We start from the raw sequence: 22,082 nt of genomic DNA on the forward strand, positions 1-22,082 counted from the left end.
ACTGATGGTGGCACCCACATCTGCTTCCCGAGAAAACGATAAGCGTTTCCCTTTACGGACTCAAGGTACTAGATACCTCAAAGATCGTGCTAAACTGCCCTTAACAACCTGTATGAATCTACATTCCCATGGATTTTTCTGAATCAGTGTTTCTTAGCCATTTCAGGGTCAGAGATCTCTTTAGGAATGTGATGAAAGCTGAGGACTCTTTCCTTCCAAAATTCACTTACCAACAATAATGTGTTGTGCACAATTTCTGGGGTTCACAGACCTCTCCTAAAGTTCATCCAGGGACCCTTCAGCCCTTGTAGCCTACTACCTCTTAAAGTCACAAAGTATATGACCACCTCTGTTCCCCTAGCATCATATATATCCGTGATCACGTTTCTTTTTAAAATACAGGATTTATTTATTTTTGAGTATGTATTCCCTTTGTTTTTTGTTTGTTTTTTAAGCTCTTTATTGGAATATAATTGCTTTACATTCTTGTACTAGCTTTTGAGGTACACCAAAGTGAATCAGCTGTATTTATACATATATCCCCATATCCCCTCCCTCCCGCGACTCCCTCCTACCCTCCCTGTCCTGGTCCTCTAAGGCATCACCCATCATCGAGTTGATCTCCTTTTGTTAGAAAGCAACTTGCCACGAGCTATCTATTTTACAGTTGGTAGTGTATATGTGTCTATGCTACTCTCTCACTTCATCCCAGATTCCCCTCGCCCCCTGCCCCCGCAACCCGGTGTCCTCCAGTCCATTCTCTGCATCTGCATCCTTATTCTTGCCCTGTCACTGGGTTCATCAGTACCATTTTTTTTTTTCGATTTCGTATATATGAGTTAGCATACAATATTTGTTTTTCTCTTTCTGGCTTACTTCACTCTGTATGACAAACTCTAGGTCTATTCACCTCATTACATATAGCTCCACTTCATCCCTTTTTATGGCTGAGTAATATTCCATTGTATATATATGCCATATCTTCTTTATCCATTCATCTGTTGATGGGCATTTAGGTTGCTTCCATGTCCTGCCTACTGTAAATAGTGCTGCAATGAACATTGTGGTACATGTTTCTTTTTGGATTATGGTTTTCTCTGGGTATATGCCCATTAGTGGGATTGCTGGATCATATGGTAGTTCTATTTTTAGTTTTTAAGGAACCTCCAAATTGTTTTCCATAGTGGCTGTACCAACTTACATTCCCACCAACAGTGTAGGAGAGTTCCCTTTTCTCCACACCCTATCCAACATTTGTTGTTTCGAGATGTTTTGATGATGGCCATTCTGAGCAGTGTGAGGTGATACCTCATGGTGGCTTTGACTTGCATTTCTCTAATGATTAGTGATGTTGAGGATCTTTTCATGTATTTGTTGGCCTTCTGTATGTCTTCTTTGGAGAAATGTCTCTTTAGGTCTTCTGCCCATTTGTGGATTGGGTTATTTGCTTTTGGGGTATTAAGCTGTGTGAGCTGCTTGTATATTTTGGAGATTAATCCTTTGTCAGTTCCTTCGTTAGCAAGTATTTTCTCCCATTCTGAGGGTTGTCTTCTTGTCTTGTTTATGGTTTCTTTTGCTGTGCAAAAGCTTTTAAGTTTCATTAGGTCCCATTTGTTTATTCGTGATTTTATTTCCATTATTCTAGGAGGTGTGTCAAAAAGGATCTTGCTTTGATGTATGTCATAGAATGTTCTGCCTATGTTTTCCTCTAGGAGTTTTATAGTGTCTGGCCTTACATTTAGGTCTTTAATCCATTTTGAGTTTATTTTTGTGTAAAATACAGGATTTATTTACAGCGGATCTTTGAAAGAAATCTGGATGAATCAAGAAAACCAGCATATGGACTTCCCTGGTGGCACAGTGGTTGAGAATCCACCTGCCAATACAGGAGATACGGGTTCGAGCCCTGGTCTGGAAAGATCCCACATGCCATGGAGCTACTAAGCCTGTGCACCTTAACTACTGAGCCTGCGCTCTAGAGCCTGCAAGCCACAACTACTGAGCCCAAGTGCCACAACTACTGAGGATTGAGTGGCTCGGGCCCGTGCTCCGCAACAAGAGAAGCCACCGCAATGAGAAGCCAGCGTACCACAATGAAGAGTAGCCCCCACTCACCACAGCTAGAGAAAGCCCACGTGCAGCAACGAAGACCCAATGTAGCCAATACATAAAAATAAATAAGTAACAGAATTATTGTTAATTTCTAAAAGAAAAGAAAAGAAAAGAAAAGAAAAGAAAAGAAAAGAAAAGAAAAGAAAAGAAAAGAAAAGAAAAGAAAACAGCATACTGCTATTTATTGGCTGCTCTACCCCTAAGTCTGTGTGGGGGTTAATATGAGATCAGGGTGCTGAGGGTGGCTCATCTGTGCTAATGGCAGAATGACAAGGTAGCAGATGATCCAAAGAATAAATCCAAAGGCAAAATCACTACAAAATACATCCAAGGACTACCCACCCCCACTCTTATTATTCCTGCGTTCAATGAAATCCGACAATAACGCCACTTATCCACCTACATATAAGGGATGCAAAGATTTATGTTTATAAAATGATTAGCATTTTATAAAAGATGTTCATGGTCCCATTCTCCTTTATGTTTTACATTGATTTTATTTACCTCTACTTTTGGGTACTGCCTAGGGGAAGGTGATCTTTTCCAGGAAGCTAGGACAGTCAGTTCTACTGAAACGCTCCTTTTAAAAACACAAATCGATGCCAGTGTGATTGATACATAAGGGAACACAGTGTGAATTCTGTGTTTGCTTTGCATGAATGTGCCATCGAGACACACTAGATGAACAGAGAAGACTTCCCCCAGCTGAACCCAAGTGTGTAGGAATACACAAAACCCATACACATCTATCAGCTACCTCACTTTACTGTGTGTTACACACCACATGCACCCACATCTGGTGCTACAACTCCCATCTGATTTCGGAAAACCCTCCTTGTACCACTTCACGACAACACTCACAAGCTTCAACCCTTCTGACACCTGCTTCCACAAGCAAGCTTCAGGTATTCTCATGGAAACATACCATATTTATTGTACTGTTATGATCTCAACCATTTAACATGTGTAAGACTGTGCTACCATTGTTATTAGGTTCCTATGTATGTGTGTGCATCACTGACAAATTTTTGACTGTTATGCCCCTAACTCATTTTTCCTTGTAAGCCCTGTGGTCTTTACTGCATGATTTGGCACATGGTGGTGATTTCTAGAAGCACATATGTTACAGCAGAGTTGACTGTATACTGACATAAATGTCCTAACTTCTATTACTACGCCTCATGTGTCTACTCAAATAGATATCAGCTTTATTCGATATTACTTCTCACTTATCAGCAGACCACGTTGATGAGCTCCTCAGAGGCTAATTCAGATACAGGTATAAGCAAGGTTTTTAAGTCAAAGATGGGAAGGGAGTAACCATCACACACTGAGCATCCACAATGAGCTGCAGGTTCATGTCTTACCTCATTCGGTCCTGCCTCCATCCTTTAAGATGGGACATGTCATCACCATCGAGGGAACTGAGGCTCAGAGAGGCTACGTAACTCTTACATGGCAAACTCAGCTCTCTGGTACTTCCCTGGCAGTCCAGTGGTTAAGACTTCACTTTCCAATGCAGGGGGTGTGGGTTCGATCCCTGGTCGGGATCTAAGATCCCGCGTGCCTCGTGGCCAAAAAACCAAAACATAAAACAGAAGCAATATTGTAACAAACTCAATAAGGACTTTTAAAAATGGTCCACATCAAAAAAATCTAAAAAACAAACAAACTCAGCTCTGACTCTCTAGCCCATGAGGTTCACCATGTCACGCTGAAAGGAAGAAAGGAGGAAAATGAAGGGCAACTGGAACTTATGAGGAACCCATGACCGAGCAGATAAGGTGCCAGGTGCCTTTCCAATGCCCACCTCAACATGAACAGCTTTCCCTAGCATGAGAGTCTGGGTAGAGGACCCTGTAAGATCAAGAAAACTGGGAAGAAATTACAGTTAAGTTAACCTTGTTAATTTCTAGGCTCCGTTTTAATCACAGCCCTCTGCTCAGATATGATCCATGGGAAGAGGCGCATATTTTGCACCACTGGGAGGCTTACCCCTGGGAGCAGTGAGGTTTGGTCGTTCCACACTTCCTCCCCTCAAAAGGGATCAACTACTGGGTTGAGGACCGGAGTGCTACAAACACCATTAAAATGCGCTTGAGAACACTTTTTCTCCTGGGTATTCCCGCCCAAGATTCTGGTTGAAGCAAATACTGGTGACTTGGCCCAGGTGCCCTGGTTCCTCCCATTGCAAAAGGAAACTCCTTGCCCTTCAGTGAGTATTTTATTGAAAGGGCAGAATCTTCAGGCAAAAGTGACCAGGTGAAAACACACACAGGGTAAAGTTAAAGCTCTCTCCCTCTCAATGCCTTCTGAATTGAAGACAAAAGAGTAACAGATATTGCCAGCTCAAAAGGCTGGTGGGGATCTGGTGGAGACTCTGGAGCAAAATAGGCTAACATACTGTGATTTCACACCAGCTCTCTAAATTCCTCCTGTCTGCTGGGTAATAAAACAGCAAATCCGATACCCTCTTTATTAATCTGAATTTGGAAATAAGGAAGGTCTTGAGAAAGATACTTGGCTTAAGGGTAAGTACTGAAATATGGAAGCTCCTCAAGGCAAGGGTAGCAAACCACTCTTTCATAACATTTGCTCTTAATAAAGACTTAAGGAGCTGAGAATTCCTCAGCATTTCCTAAGAAATTAGCTCTATCCTTCCAGTCCTTGGCAATTTTGTGGCACAAAAGCACCAATAAAATAACTTTGCTCATTTCGCAGTCATGATTTGGAAAATTGACCGTAATAGGTGGGTGGGGCTGCCCCTTGAATAAAGACAAAATATGTGTTGCTGCAGTTGGGGAAAAAAGGTGCTAAAATATATTTGTTTTTCTTTATTTCTTTTGTTACAACTTTCATCTTATAAGTGGTCTCGACTTCTGGCTTCTTTTCTATTTCATTTGAGGCAAGGAGAAAACTTTAGTTTTATTATACTTTGGCTAATATTTTCATTTGAAGATGGGATAATTCTTAAAATTCCATGAAGTAAATGCCTTGAATTGACACAGTGGTCTTCCTACAAAGCTAGAAAGGAAATCAGTGTGAAGTCCTCTTTGCTTATATTCAAGAGTTACCGCGGCTCCTCCCAAGCCTAGACAAGACCTGTCTATCCTGTCTTTGATCCCAGCTGATCCTAGAAATGAAAGGTTCTCTTTCGGGCACTGTTATTGTCCAGCGAATCTCAGTGTCCTTCTATGAACCCTCTCAACTGGCTTAGCTAGAAAAATAGTTACCAAGAGGAACAAGACCTTTCTTCCATTACCTTTATTATTATTTTTTTTTGATATCTACATTCTTCCTTTTAAAATTGGACTCCTGCTCGGATTAAATGTCCATGTGGTTCCTCCCTGATCCATGACCTGGCCTAGCTGCTTTTCTTAGAGAACTCTCAACTCCTCCCTACCTGCACGGCTCCTCAGAATTCATACAAATCCCTCCCCTCCGTTTGTGTAGCTGAGTCGGTGGATTCTATTGTCAATCAAACGAGCCTCCCGATTCTCCTTTCTCCTCTGTAACTGCTGACCCATAAGATTAAGCCTTCTGACTGTATTGGTTTGGTCTCCCCATGCCAAGAAAGTGATACTGGCAGTGACCTTTCATCAGCACATCCCTGGCAGGGGTTAGGTTTCTGAACCTTATAAGCATCTTCTTCATGCTGAGATTAAAAGGCTTTTCAATCAAACTACCCATGGGTCTCGATACTGCATCCTGGTCACGTGGCTCACACCGTCTCCCACTGAATAGCCTTCTTTGATGCTATCAGAAACAGTGTTCAAAGCACCAAGCTCAATTCAGGTCCCTTCCCAACACATTGCTCCTTGGCCTTCCATGTGCAACATTCCGTTGCACCATGGACTACACAGAGTCTATTTGAAAGTACTTAAAAAATAGCCTCCAATTTCAATTAATCTCTGTACTTTTTTTTTAACCTAAATTTCCTTTGCTCCTATGGATTTTAACTGCCCTTTATTCAGTTTGTAATAGGGAAGAACAAGTCTGACTCCATAATAGATCTCTTTCTTTTACTTTAACCTTTGTACACTGTTTCCTGTGCTTAGTCATGCTGGCGCTGCACCTTTTATAAAAGAATGTTGCCTATAGCCTGAAATATACAAGACAGCCCATTCTCAAGGTTCTGACCTTTAAGAGTCCATTCATATGGAGATAAAAAGTTGCAGAACAGAGAGTAACATTTGTCTTGCTGGAGTTTTACAGGAACAATGTGACCTGACCTACTGGACAGCAGCAAGAACAAAGGATTTGGACACCAAGAAGTCTGCAACAACTAATCACGCCCCTCCCTCACCTTGCCTTTAAAGGTGTCTTGCTGAAACCCTTTGGGGACCTTGGGGTTTTGGGGGCACGAGCCACCCGTCTCCTTGCATGGCCCTGCAGTAAACCTTTCTCTGCTCCGAACTCTGACGTCTGGGTATTGATTGGCCTCGCTGTGCGTCAGCAACACAAACTTGCATTCGGTAAGCTGTATATCTTCCATGCCCATACTCCAGTCCTCCCAAACCACCACCATCGTTACAAAAGGTAAAGGCAGAAAATCTCAATTCCGTTATTAGGATGGCACCCAATCATTTCTCTCCTACGTAAGGAAATTGTCTGGTCACCTGAACCACGTTTTCTTGTGGAAGGTTTCCTAAAGGGTCTTCAGGAAATCAATTCTCAGTTACTTGCTGTTACAGTGTATATTCAGCCATCCTGATCATTACACTTTTTGGTCAGCTTCCCCTAAGTTTGGACAGAATCACAGTTTCACCAAGAGTCAGATTAAGTTGAGAAGGAATTTAAAGCCGGACAATCTGAGGATTTCAGGTTAGTATCAGAGACAATATCAACATGATCACAAATTCTTAGTAAGAACATTATTAACTTGTATTATTTATAATTTGTTAATAAATTTTATTAACACAAGCACTGGGCTTAGTAAAGCTGACTCTCATGCAAAATGCACTCTTTCCATCAGAAAACAAAATCATACCAGAATACTTACACACCAATAAAAATGCCTTGCTGGTTACTTACACAAAAACTAAACTTCAGAAAAATACACAAAGAATTCAGGTATTCTTAAAGCTGCCTATGGAGAAGTTCAACTCCCCTCAGGCAAATTTTACAGGGAATTCATATTTTCTTACTTTATGCTCCTATAGTAAATTTTAACTCTGAACTAAATCCTATTCCCCAAACTGGCCACTTCCTGAGTGAACTGTAAGATTTATTTCCTCAGTAGGGACATTGTCAGACTGTTTTATGAGTCAAAAATCTGTGTGCGGGGACGTCCCTGGTAGTCCAGTGGTTAAGACTCTGCATTTCCAATGCAGGGTGCAAAAGTTCGATCCCTGGTCAGGGAAGATCCCACATGCCTCATGGCATAGCCAATTAAATGAATGAATGAATGAATGAATGAATGAATATTATTTTAAAAAAAGAGAGAGACCTAGAATTAAAAAAAAAATCAGTGTGCAATGGAACACATGTCCTACTTACTGTTTTCACTGCTTCAGTAGGTCCTCTATAAACTGGGTAGAAAGTGTGTTAAACTCAGACCTTCCCCAAGAACCCTTCTTGAAATACTGAGCTCTCCTTTAAATCCAACACTAACCCCCTTTTTAAAACTATCAACAACCAGCACTTTATGCCCCTTGAGTACAGGGGGGCACAGTAGTAGCTACCAAGGACTCTGAATTAAGGTCTGTTTTTCTTCTCCTTCTTCTTCAACCATCCCATTTTCTTTGCCTTGGAAAAGTCCCAAAAGCCCTTCAGTGAAAGATGGCAACACTAAAAGATATGCTTGCACAGAGAGGCAAGATAATTTCTAGAGATGGTGTCTATTAAAAAAAGTCTTTTTTTTAACATTTTTGCAGATAAAAAAAATGTGTAGATAAATTTGGCAACATAGGGAAATAGCCACTCTTAAAAAGTAGTTAGTGGGAGCAAAAATGGTTATACTCTTTCCCAAAGGCAATTTGGCAACTTGGTCAAAAACCTGTCCTACATGAATACTCTTTAATTTAGTAACTCTGCTTCCAGGATATATCCTAAGGAAATAATTATGTGTCAAAGATTTAGCTGTAAGTGCATCTGTCACAGTATGTTGCAGCATGTTGCAGAAAAACTAGAAAAACCTAAATGCTCCAAAATGGAGGATTAGTAAAATAAATCATGTTAATTATATAATGAGTATTCAGTCACTTAAAATACCATTGCAGGGACTTCCCTGGTGGCGCAATGGTTAAGAATCCGCCTGCCAATGCAGGGGACATGGGTTTGATCCCTGCTCTGGGAAGATACCACATGCCGCAGAGCAACTAAGTCTATGCGCCACAATTACTGAGCCTGAGCTTTAGAGCCTGCGAGCCACAACTATTGAGCCTGTGTGCCACAACTACTGAAGCCTGTATGCCTAGAGCCCATGCTCTACAACAAGAGAAACCACCACAATAAGCCCCTGCTTGCTGCAACTAGAGAAAGCCTGCATGCAGCAGTGGAGACCCAACGCAGCCAATAAATAAATAAATAAATAAATTTATTAAAAATATAAAATAAAAAAATAAAATGAAATACCATTGCAGGTAATATAGACTTATTCAGATGTTTTACAATATATTGGGTGGAAAACAACAAGTGAAAAGACATGCATAAGATAATCAAAATTTTGTTTAAAAATTATATATACTATTTTTCATTAAATCTAAAATGCCACCAATTATAAGATTTTTTAACATACCACCAAGAAAGAAAAAAAATGCTGCCAATTAAACTATGACTCTCCAATGCCTGTAAATCACATCTTGATTTTAAAAAAGTTAAATGTGAAATAACAGGTTATCACAACCAACAAAACATGGAGGAGGGGTGGTCTGTACGCATGTAAAATTTTTACAACATCAGAGTAAGGAAGCATTTCAGAAAAGGCACAAAAGACACATGAAAAAGATTAACAAATTTGACTATTTAAAACTGTGAACTTCTATATAGTAAAAGACAACATAGAAAAGTGAAAAGGCAAGCCACAGACTGGGAGAAAATAACTGCAATGCACATAATTGAGAGGGAATTAGTATCCAGCATATATTAAGAAATCCTTCAGATTAAAAAGACAGCCAAACAGAAAAATGGGCAAAAATATATGAATAGACAATTCACAAGATAGGAAATTCAAGAACCAAATTTTTTAAAAAACATGTAAAAAGGTTTCATCTCAATGATAATCAAGGAAATTCAAATTAAAACCAACAAGGGATACCCATTCACACCCATCAGACTGGCCAAAGTGAAAAAAATCTGACAATTCTGTTTTAGCAGGAATGCTTATGCATGCTCATGGGAGTGTGAATTGGTGAGCTGACTCGAAAAGCAATTTGATAGTGTCTACTAAAAGTGAAGACCGTCATCCTCCTACAAAGAAGAAATTCCAGTTCCAGTACTTGCACTAAAGAAACAAACATGCACGCAAGACATGGACAGAAAACACTTCATTGCAACATTGATTATAAAGGCAAAGAGGTAATTATAAATAAACATAAATATAAAAGATGTTTTTTTATATTTTATATTGATATGATATATAATATACAGTAAATATAAATAAGTTTTAATTGCAACATAAATTTTTAATTATTCATACAATAGAATACCATACAGCAGTTTAAATGAATGTACCAAGTTCCATGTATCTCTGTATACAGGGCATGGGATAGGGAAGGGTTTCACAGGGACTTTCAACTTTATTGGTAATGTCTTCTTCATCAAGAAGTAAGAAGAAAATGGGGGGAAGTTTATAGCAAATGCAGCATAATGCTAAAGTTTGATAAAGCTGGGTGGTGCAGCCCACCTGTATTTCTTGTATTACTTTCTATTCTTATCTGCATGCTTCAAATATTTTACAATTAAAAAATAAATTTTAAAAGCACATACCCTAAGACTGTCAAATTTTGGTAGATGTATGTTGAGTGTGCATGTCTATATATGTGGTCTTGGGCACACTTCTTAAGGTTTCCTCATTTGCAAAATGAGGGTAAAAGTAGCTACTATAAAGAGTGCCGTGAAGACTGTGAAATAATCCACATATAAAACCTAGCACTCCCCAGCACACTGGAAACATTTCACACGTGTTAACCATCACTAATGATAAGGCAAAAACATACATGAGGTGCATGAAAAGCACCAGTGGTTAAATCTGGGTGGGTGGGTGTTTGTTATTGTTCTTCTTCTATTTCTTTCCTATATTTTTTTCTAATTTTTCAAAAAAAAAAAAAAACTATAAAAAATTGTAAGAGCTATTGAGAATGAAAACACTTATCCAGTCATTCAACAAACACTTCTCACTCCATCTCCCTAGAAGCCAAGTATCAATACTATGCTAAGTGCTGGCAATACAAAGATGGACACAATAATCACAGCTCTTGAGGAGCTCTCAAAAAACTACAGTAAAAAAGAAAATTCCTAATTACTCATGAATACAGACATATACCAGGATAAGAACTTCTCATGGGCCAGCCCCAACAACAGTGGAATCTTTGGAAACAACACTTTCCTTCTGAGATGAGGAGGAGGAAGCCAGAAACATGTATCATCTGGCATTAACTAAGCATTGCAGTCAAGAACTAAACCATCCTACTTAGCAAAGAGGCACAGATTCTCCAGTATAATCCTTTAATCCTCTGCTACTCAAACTATGGTCCATGGCTCAGACTGTTACTGTTCAGCAATCAGAAAAGTACAGAAGTTTCTTGGCATTTAGAAACTTTTAGACAACTTGACATTGCCACAACATCCAAATATGTGATCTGTAGATTTGCCTTACCGAATAGAACAGAGGACAAAAGTAAGGGTTCACAAGAGATTGAAAAATAAATAAATAAAACAAAACAAACAACAGAAAGAAAGAGAAAAAAAGGACTAGTTTTTCAGTTTGAGAAGCACTGTTTTAGAACTCCTTGGGTAAGGATCTTTGGCTAGTGCCAAAATTGAGTTTGGAATGAAATGCAATGGCAGTGGCTGGTTTATAACTTAGCAGAGAAGCTGCAAATTCCAATGTCTCTTAAAGTGTCTCCACAAAGAAAACATCAAAGAACTCTTACCAGGTTGTCGTCCTTGATAGTGTGTCAAGGACCACCTGGAGAAAGGACCTCTGGGTCTCCATAACTGGGCCTGGGGGTAGGGGAAGATGGCAAATCAAATAGATCCAGGAAACACCCTCCTCAATTAATTCTGCTCTGAGGCAGGAAATGCCCAGGGCCACCAATGACTGCGGGAGGAGAGGGATGGTGTGAAACAGCAGCGCTGAGGTAAGTCGGCAGAGTCCAAACACAACGGCCTCCCTTATGTAAGAAACCACAGCACAGCGCTGGCTGCCAGGGTGAAATAATGTGCCTCTGTGCGCGAGGGCCTGGGTGAGCTGCAGAGCCTGCGACGCACTTGGAGTTTGCGACGCACTTGGAGTTTATCTAAGCCATGTACACACAGTCTGTTAATGAGCATTTGGTCCCCAAAGTGGGCTCCCTGCTGACAAAAACCAGATGCAGGGCCAGCTGATCAAAGTGGCCTCCCTCCCCACTGCCTGCTGCCCGGACCACTATCTCAACCTCTTCTCCCAAGCCTTCCTGGCACCCCCTCCTTTAATGGACATTTGGAAGCTGAAAACGCCACGCCCTTCCAATTGGCTTCTTTTGTGCTAATTAAATTAAAAGGTGTGGAAAGCAGGAGGGTTTGAAGACAGGAAGAGAGAGGAAAGGGATAAAGGGTGTTCTGTTTGGATTTATGTGGCCCAGTTTTCGGTGGCCTTCAGTCACTAAAACACACAGACGAATGTGACATCTTTATGACTAGTCTCATCTGCTGCAAGTTTCAGAAAGGCAATGCAGCAACTGGAAAAATAAGCCCTTGGGATCCCCAAGTGAACTCTGCCCCATCCCTCTGTAAAGGAGATTGAAGGAGTTGAGAAGGTAAGGCTGGAAAGAGACAAAGGCAGCTGGATGCCATGAAAATCAGTCTAGCATGGCTCAGAAATGCCTTAGAAAGGGGAGACATGGTCCACGCTGTCTCCCAGGGCGTGAGGACCCCTAGTGAGCAGGGAAGAACATTCTGACCCTGTAAGAGATTCAAAGTTGAACTCAAAGCCAGACAACCTAGCGAGTGACCCCTTAAGGTCCTGCTCTTGGGAAGAAAATGAAATATTCCTGTCATAGCTGCTCTTTATTTGAGGCGTCAAAGAAGCAGAAAACATTCATCCAGGTGGAGAAAAAAAAAAAAAAGATGGCACTTAAATTGACCCATTAATTCACTATAAATATGTCTCAGGGGCTGACTTTGTGCCAGGCTTCTTGCCATCTTGATGTTTACAGCCCAGCAGGGCAGAGAGACGCAAAACACGCAACTATACGTGTGAGAAGAGTTACAGTACACAGGGCGGTCTGACCTTGTCTACCCCGGGATCGAGGAAGGATTCCTAGAGGAAGTGGTGATTAACCTGAGACTTGAAGCTGGATAGAAATTAATGGACAAAAGGGTGAGGAAGTTTTCAGAAAGGGTAACCAGCATGGCAGACGGTCCCAAATCCAGAGAAAGGGTAGTACATTTGTCAAACTAAAATAAGTTAAGGCTACAGCTTAGAGTGCAAAGCAAAGAGCGTCTCCCATGGAAGGCTTGAGGGGTGGATGAGGTCCTATCCTGCAGGGCTTTTCAGGTCTTATTAAGGATTTGAGAATTTATCCCTAAAGACAATAGGAAGCCACTGCATTCTGAGTGGTGAATGTCATGCTCAGAGTTTTATTTAAAAAGGTTAAAAGTGGTCCCCTGACTCCTGAATGCAAGATACCAGGAATAACAAATATCGTATATTAACGCTTATATGTGGAATCTAGAAAAATGTTACAGATGAACCTATTTGCAAAGCAGAAATAGAGACACAGATGTAGAGAACAAACGTATGGACACCAAGGAGGGAAAGGGGGAGTGGGATGAATTGGGAGATTGGGATTGACATATATACACAACTATGTATAAAATAGATAACTAATGAGGACTTACTATACACACACTCTACTCAGTGCTCTGTGGTGACCTAAATGGGAAAGAAATCCAAAACAGAGGGCATATATGTACATATACAGCTGATTCACTTCGCTGTACAGCGGAAACTAGCACAACATCGTGAAGCAAATATACCCCAATTTTTAAAAATTTTAAAAATAAAAATAAAATTACTTCAGAAAAGCAAAAGAGGAAAGAAAAAAAAAAAACGATACCAGGAATAGAGGAATAACCAATCTTGTCTGAATCTCCTAAACTTGTAAATAAGCTAGGGTGGGGACGGTAGGTCTGTGAATTGGAAGGCTTGCAGTGGAAAGTGTGCCCTTTCTGGCTTGCCGTCACAGAGTGGAGAACTGAAAGCCTGCCATCCTCACCACCACACACTCAGCAGTGCCAGTAGCAATCTCCAGGCCCTGAGACAGCCCGAAAAGTACCAGAGCTCCCAGTGGGCACCTGGAAGCCCACGTGGGCTGGAAAACTGGGTCTCAATACCCTTCTCTGGACCATCACACGTGTTCAAGTGGGAAGTGGCCTCCCTAGACCCACACACAGGGCCTCATCCCATTCTAACCGCTCCACGGAGGAGATGCTATTCAAACTCTACCCAGGAAAAGCATTTCAGCCTCTGTCTGGGTTGGGGGTAGGAGAACCGTCTTCTCTGAGCTGCTCCAACTGCCAGACTCAGAATAAAGGGTGTTTTGAGGGCCTGGAGTTTTCCAGCTGCCTGGAAACAGGAAGAGCCCAATCCAGCAGAACAGTAACCCTCACACACGCCCTACATAAAGACATAAAGAGGCGTTGAGCCATTAGGCCTAATTGCCTGTGACTGACATGGGAGTGAAGCCCGCCCTCCAGGCGTTTGCTCAGCGGAAAGCAAACAAACAGCTCCTGGGCAGCCATTTTCTCTCCTTTCTGCCAAAATGATTCTGCTGTGTTCCCCGCAAATTATATACAGATTTCAAATTATAAACCAAACAAAGGTCTTTCAAGTGTACCTTACCACATACGGAAGAGGGAAAAAAACAAAACAAAACAAAACCTCTGTAGGAGGAGTTACACACAAGCATTTGGTTATCAATCTTTTCACAGAATCGAAAATTTCATGAAAGACTTGTTGGAGCCACTTCTCAATACCCCTAATTCTTTCCAGGCTTGAGGAATTAAAAACTATTTGCAATGCTTTTGCATTAAGTATTTGTTTCATTAAGAAATATAAGTTAAGTTGTGTGCCAAATGCTAGGGATGCGAGAGGTAAGTGGTAAAAATCACAAACACCTTCAGATTTAGGATTTTTCTGTTTAAATAACTGGATTTTCTAAAGTGGCTTAAGGACAATACAGCATGTTATACATCAAGCAAGAGACCATCCATCCTTCCCTTTTCCTTCGTGAATCACAAGGGCTCAGAGGACCCACCCACATACCACCACCACTGGTCAGACCATGGTGACTCTGGTGATACGGACATTAGTTTCCTTGGTACCAACTGATAACCAGGATAGGCATCGGGACCACAACGGGATTGGCCCTGAAAGCGATCGGTAGCCCTGAGATGAAACTCTGTTTCCCAGTTCAGAACCATTCTCTTCCTTTATGGTTCCTTCATGACCACTTAAAAAATATCATTCACCCATGTAACACCCACCCTTAACTTCCTGGGGAGATAGATATACATGATTATTACCTCCACCTTACTGAGATGGTAAGTCACTCAGGCAAAGTCATAAAGGGTTGAGTGGGGATTTAAACACAGATCTATTTGATTCCCAGGTCCAGGCTCGGAATCTCTACTTGCTTTTGGCCTACTGGGGCCTTCTTCTTGTCATGCAAGACCTTCAGCATCAGATTTAATTCTGAACTAAAAGGTGGCAAGAAAACTAGGAGCCCACGTTAACACCAGCCCTGGCCATGGGAATAACATACATAATATTCACAGCCGAAAGTCCTCCGTGGGCCGTTGAGATAAAATGCAAGGGAGAAAAGCTGTTTTCTAGGCAGGATCTAGGCAAATCCAGTGATTCTGGAGGGCAAAATGAGCTCCTTGTTCCATAAAAGCCACACTCCTTGAGTCGAGCTGTTCATTTCAAGCCACGGTATAAGGTAGCATTGATTCTGCCCTAGATGATTTAGATCCTTGTCAAGATTTATGTAGAACGAGCAGTTCTTCCACACCTCCCTCGTTCCTATGCATGGCAGCCTCCCCAGAGACTACTAGCCACCAGGTAATAAATAACCATGTTGTTTCTGCCCTGGTGAAGGAGCCTCAGTTGGTTTTTATTTTAGGGGGTGGGGGCGGGCGTGCTGTTGTGAGACAGAAGGCTACTCACCCAGCAGGCAGAGCGTCGGGGGCCTGGGCAGCCGCTGGGAGCTGCTGGGTGCCTGAAGCGCTGGGCTCCTCTCCTTCCACCGGCGTGGCCGTGGCAGGGAGAGCCACAGGGGTGGGGGTGGGGGTCACACTCGACGCTGCAGCAGGCGGGGGCGCCACACCAACAACAGGGGGGTCTTCAGGATCCGTGGCTGCAGTGGGTTCACCATTCACTGAAACCACAGAAATCACAGTTCAGAGATCAGCTCAGCGTTGCGTTCACATTCACCAGGTTTCTCGCTTAATGTGGTACCACAGTACCTACAAGATGACCATGCATGTTGCCCAGGGACAGCAAAAAGTTTTACAAAACATAACTTTGGAAAAGACAGCAAGTCCGTAACGGCCTGCCGGAAGAAAAGTGGGAGATGGACCTGAAATAGATTATTAAATATTACCTCTTTTATATAACGTCACTAAGTTTTTCTAACATACTATAGTTACATTTACAGCAATAAAAGAGTAGCAGGAAAAATAACGTACCAAGGAAGCGTCTTTGTGCTACGTGGAGCAAGGCCAAGGCCAAAGCCAAGTTTATAGGGTTGTATACTTCTCTTTGTCACTCGTCTGCCAGGCACAAGTAGCACCTTCCTTCAAAAAGCTCTATACACACTAAGAGGTAGAAAACTTCCAATATTGTGCTTGTTCTTTTACAGACTCATGTTCAAAGTGGGGAGCAAGGATTAACACCCTAGACAGAAAAGATGGGGCTCTGAGATAAGGGACTTGTCTCCAAGGTGACAAAACATAAAGAGAGACATGAAATAAGCTGATTCCCCAGTCTCCGCATTTTTCCATTTCTTTGATGATCACTCATGTTCACAAGGGCCCCAAGGCACTGCAATATCCTCTCACTCAGAAAGGGATCAAACACAGTTTTCAAAGAATTATAATTCTTTAAAAAAGGATAAGCCACACACAGAGAACGTTCTACATACGTGATGGCATCTGTGGACATTTATTCTAGAATTTCGTAGGAAAACTCCTTGGTTCAGCCTCATCTTTCTAATTCAGAGGCTCTTTTTTGCAGTTCCCCTAACAAATGGCTATCCAGATTGAACATTTCGTCTGACAGGCAGTTCACTACAGAGCCATTCCACTGCTGAATAGATGTAGCTGCCAGAAAGATTTTTCTTACGTTCATCTGAATTCCACTAGATGGTTTTAGTCCCCATGCCCCAAGCAATACAAAATAAGTATCTGAGCACCCTATTTCTCATTCACCCTCTCTGTTTCAGTAAAAGGCCTACTATTTCTTTAATGTCTCTAGGTTACTCTCTTCCTACGACCTGGCTGCCCTCTTGCAGATATCTTCTTCTATTGCCTCCCATTTCTAAATAATGATATCATGAACTGAACGTAATCAACGAAGATACCATCAGAACAGCAGAGTCAGATTTCCAATATAAACGATATCAGTTATATTTATAGAACACCAGTGCCAGCCAAAGTGCAAAGCCTTTCGGATTATCTCATTTAAACCTCATTTTACGATTGAGGAAACTGAAGCTCAAAGAGGTTAAATAACTTGCCAAGGTCACAGGGCACCCAACTCGCCCCCCTGCTGTCTGTCTGCACAGCCTGAACCACTCACTCGCTACACTCTACTTCTCCCCACTGCCTATCCTCTAATGTGGCCCAGGATTATAACTCAGAAGCAACCACATGATCCTGTTGGCTAACATGAGACTGCTAGTAGCTGAAGCTAAAATATCTTGCTTTTCTTCTTTTTTTCTTTTTTAATATTTTTATTTATTTATTTATTTATTTATCTGGCTGCATCAGGTCTTAGTTGCGGTGCGTGGGCTCAGCAGCTGTGGCACACGGGCTCTCTAGTTGTGGCTCACAGGCTTAGTTGCCCTGCGGCATGTGGGATCTTAGTTCCCTGATCAGGGATTGAACCCATGTCTCCTGCATTGGAAGGTGGGTTCTTAACCACTGGACCACCACGGAGGTCCCTGAAACTAAAATTTCTTCACATGAGATGATGCCAAGCTTGATCTTAACAAATAGTAAAGAGCCTAGGAACTACCTACAATTAATTTAAATAATCTGCTTTCTCTCCAGTATATAAAATATTGTCTGGCACACAGACTAAATTAGTTGTTTAATAAATGACTATCTATATTTTATGCAACTGATGTTTCCCCAACATAAATGCAAGAATTTATATTTATATTCCTAGTCTAGCTTGGCTGAGTTAGTAAAACACAACAGATGGCAATTCTCTTTATGCAAATCTATACGTTTTACTCAATTCCAATTAAAAAACCATCATCACCTTTTTGAGAACTAAATTAATTCACTAAAAGTTATAAGGAAACTAAATGCAGAAGAAGAGTCATAAAAATTCTAGAGCCGAAGAGTTTTGTATGCATGGTGGGGTGTGGGGGGGGTTAGTTCCCTAAGGTATTAATTAACCCATATTATAAAGCTACAACTAAAACAATGTGGCACTGATACATGACTAGGCAGATGTTGATTAAATAAACAAGAAAGTTCAGAAACAGAATTAAATACACACTGGAATTAAGGAATTCAGTATATGACAAAGGTGACATTTTAAATTCCTGCAGAAAAGACAGACTATTCAGTAAACAGTACTGTGACAAGTGGGTAGTGTACTGGACAAAAACTGAGATATATCCCTACCTCACTCCTTACATCAAAATAAATTCCAGATAGATCAGATTTTGACATAAAACATAAAATCACAGAGGAACTAAAGAAAATGGAGGAGAACACTTTCTAATCTCAGAGTGGTAAAGACAACATCTAAAAGCCATAAAAGAGAGATGAATTCAACTACATTAAAATTTTTAAATCTAAATGGCAAAAGAACACCATAAGCAAAATTAAAATCAAAAGCAAAACAACAGACTGGGAAAGATTATTATCAACTCATAATAGAGACCAGTTGCTAATTTCTTTGATATGAAAAAAGCCTCTACACATCAGTAAGAAAAAAACCAAAGATACGCAGAGACGCTTCACCATTAAGGAAATACAAATTACCCCTAAACATACAAAAAGATGCTCAACCTCAATTATGAGACAAAAAAAAATGCAATTTAAGACTTTAATGAAATGCCATTTTCTAACCTATCACACTGATAGTCAAGAGTGAAAAATATTTAACCACACACTGTTAAGAATGTAAGAAAAACTGGATTTTCACATACTGCTGGTAGGAGGAGAAACTGCTACAGGACCTCTAAGGAGAGCAGCTGGGAAATATCAAAAATTTAAATACAATAACTGGGAGGTGGGGAGAAGCCTGGGTGAGTACAGAGAAGGGGGGGGGGGGAGGGTGGCTATAGGTAAAGTTAAAATGGCCTTAAGTCAGTACCAGTCAAAGCTGGGTGATGGGTTCATTACGATATTTTTCTTTACTTTTGTACATATTCAACATCTGTGGCACAGATGGAGTGTGTACTCCCGTCAGGAGGCACATAATGTCTGGTCGTTTCCCTTTTGCAATGTTAGCAGCCATTGATGATTATTGCCTAAATCCACTGATTGGTGAAGGACTGCAAAATAGTAATATTCTAATTCTATCACGGCTCTAAAGAGAAATTTCCCTTATCAACTATTTGGCTACCTTGAGGTTCAGTTTGCAAAGGAAAGGCAGGAGAACTGCTTGAGTCTTTCCTTTTATTTACCAGTTTTCAGAAGAATGAGTTGATACCCTCACATCCTCCAAAAACACACAGTGAAATTTCGTTCTGTTTAAAAAGCATTATGGGGCTTCCTAGGTGGCGCAGTGGTTGAGGATCTGCCTGCCAATGCAGGGGACACGGGTTCAATCCCTGCTCCAGGAAGATCCCACATGCCGCGGAGCAACTAAGCCCATGCGCCACAACTATTGAGCCTGCGCTTTAGAGCCCATGAGCCACAACTATTGAGCCCATGTGCTGCAACTACTGAAGCTCATGCGCCTAGAGCCCGTGCTCCACAAGAAGAGAAGCCACGGCAATGAGGAGCCCGCGCATTGCAACGAAAAGGAGCCCCCACTCACCGCAACTAAAAAGAAAGCCCGCGCACAGCAAAAAAAAAAAAGACCCAACACAGCCAATAAAATTAATTAATTAATTAATTTTAAAAAAAGCATTATGAGTTCTTGGATTTAAACATATTTAAAGCATTTCAATCTTTTGTGATTATTGTTCTTACTGAAACTGAAATTGTCCCCATCTTTGGCTGGGGTTAGCAGAAGAGGGACAGGGCAAAGATTTTCAAGTTGGCTTCAAGTTCTTTGGAAAAAATTCTAAGATAATAAGAGGGGAAGTGCAGAACAGCATATATATTGTGCTACTATTTGTGTGTGTATGTTCAAAGAATATACATGCATATGCTTGTATATCCAAAGAGTATCTTGGAAAGGACCCTAAGAAAGACAACAGTGACTGCCTCTGGGAAGTGGGGGCTGGAGGACCGGAATAGGAAGGAGACTTTCTTTACACTGTTTTAGCTTTTCTACCTTTAAAGTGTTGACAACATATATGTACTGCCTATTAAAAAATTATTATGAAACTGTCAACCAGGAAAAGAACAAAACCAGAGCCCCCCGGCATGCCAGTGGAAAAGACTGTCTAGTCAATACTATTTGGATCTGATCATTCATGCAACTGCAAATCTAGTTAGGAGGGTGCGCACCAGGACTGAATTTGTCCACAGAGCTATCCAAGAGCCTCTGATTCACCAGAGCAGTTCATCTGTTTAAGGGTTTTGTGCTATCTCGAGTTTAGATTTGGAAACAGAGTATTAAAGCCGGATATCCTAATGTTGAAGCTTTACATGTCCATGCTTATACTCTCTGCTCTCAAAGACTCTGTGTGTGTGTGTACAGGCAGATCTCAGAGCTACTGCAGGTTTGATTCCAGACCACCACAATAAAGCAAATATCGCGATAAAGCAAGTTTTTTGGTTTCCCAGTGCATATAAGTTATGTTTGATAAAGCAAGTTTTTTGGTTTACCAGTGTATATAAGTTATGCTTACACTATATTGCAGCCTATTAAGTGTACTATAGCATGATGTCTTAAATACAATGTATACTTTCTACTTTATTGCTAAAATGCTAATCATCATCTGAGTGAGTCGTAATCTTTTTGCTGGTGGAGGGTTTGAAATATTGCAAGAATTGGGGAATTCTCTGTGGTCCTGTAGTTAGGACTATGTGCTTTCACTGCCAACGGCCCAGGTTCAAGCCCTGGTTGGAGAACTAAGATTCCACAAGCTGCATAGCGTGGCAAAAAAAAAAAATAATCGGTGAAGCACAAAAAAAGCAAAGAGTGGGAAAACAAGGTGTGTCTGTATATACACACATGTTCTTAGAACATAAGGGCTTGAAACCCCTGAAGCAAATCCACCCCATCGCAGCTTAGAGTCAGGAGAAACCAAAGTTCAGATAATTCAGTTACTGCCCCATGGTTGCCCTGGTAAAACAGTGACAGAGCACCATATTTGAACCATGACTTCAAGTAGAGGGAAAATCTGGATTGTTAAAGGCAAGGAATTAACAATTTCATCATGCCTTAGAGAACTGCTGAATTTTACATTTAAGCTCTATTCAGTATAGCCAGTGTTCTCTACTAATCCTAATTATTTGATCTCCACAACTTATTTCCCCTCAAAGACAGCATCCTTCTTGAGAATAAGGGCACATTTGTTTCCTTCATGTTTCGCTACTTCCACTCTCTACCTCCTATGCTCTTGTCTCCATCCTTTTGCTTAACTCAGCCTTCCTTCCCTAGAGGCTCTCTCCACCACTTCAGCCCAGACAGATCCCTTTGCAGAGCCCACAGCACCTGTGACAACCACACATCCCCTGTGACATCTGCTGTGTTGGTACCTGGCTGACTGGGGCTCTTCAGCTTCTTTCCCTGAAATAGACTATAGGGCAGAGGCCTTATTTCATACTTCTTCACAATGCCACAGCACTTAGCAAAATGGCATTTGATAAACATGTATCGAATAAATAGTTGTTTAATAGGCCTAGTAATCTAGCAAAAGATATCTGAAAAAAACTGCCTCTGGGGATGTAATGTACAGAATAGGGAACAGAGTCCATAATACTGTAATAACATTGTATGGTGATGAATGGTAACTAGACTTCTCTTGGTAATCATTTTGTAATGTATAAAAATACAGAATCATTATGTTGTATACCAGAAAATTAAAAAAAAAAAAAACTGCCTCACATTTGGGTAACCCTATCATTTGCAAAGCAGGTTCTTTTTAAGTTTTTTAAATTTTGGAATAATTTTAAATCTATGGAAAAGTTGCAAAGACAACACAACGATAGCATGCCCTTCACCCATGCCCTTCACCCACGACCTTCACCCACACCCTTCACCCATACCCTTCACGCATGCCATTACTACCTTGCTGAACTATGGGACATTTGTCAAAGTTAAAAAAATAACATTAGTACATTACTGCGAAGGGGAAGCTGGGACGAAGTGAGAGAGTAGCACTGACATATATACACTGCCAAATGTAAAAGAGATAGCTAGTGGGAAGCTGCTGCATAACACAGGGAGATCAACTTGATGATTG

At 41.1% G+C, this 22,082-nt stretch overlaps 1 protein-coding gene across 3 annotated transcripts in view; it reads right to left on the reverse strand.

Moving 5' to 3' along the window:
- WWP2 (WW domain containing E3 ubiquitin protein ligase 2) overlaps positions 1 to 22,082 on the reverse strand; it is a 175,748-nt gene that overhangs the window by 28,080 nt on the left and 125,586 nt on the right. For all 3 annotated transcript variants that reach the window (XM_057713661.1, XM_057713660.1, XM_057713662.1), the window contains exon 8: positions 15,485 to 15,695. In XM_057713661.1, coding sequence (XP_057569644.1) covers positions 15,485 to 15,695 — 211 coding nt within the window. The remainder of the gene's footprint in view (positions 1 to 15,484; positions 15,696 to 22,082) is intronic.

The sequence above is a fragment of the Hippopotamus amphibius genome, chromosome 16 (assembly GCF_030028045.1).
Source record: "Hippopotamus amphibius kiboko isolate mHipAmp2 chromosome 16, mHipAmp2.hap2, whole genome shotgun sequence".
In the NCBI taxonomy this organism is placed as follows: Eukaryota; Metazoa; Chordata; class Mammalia; order Artiodactyla; family Hippopotamidae; genus Hippopotamus; species Hippopotamus amphibius.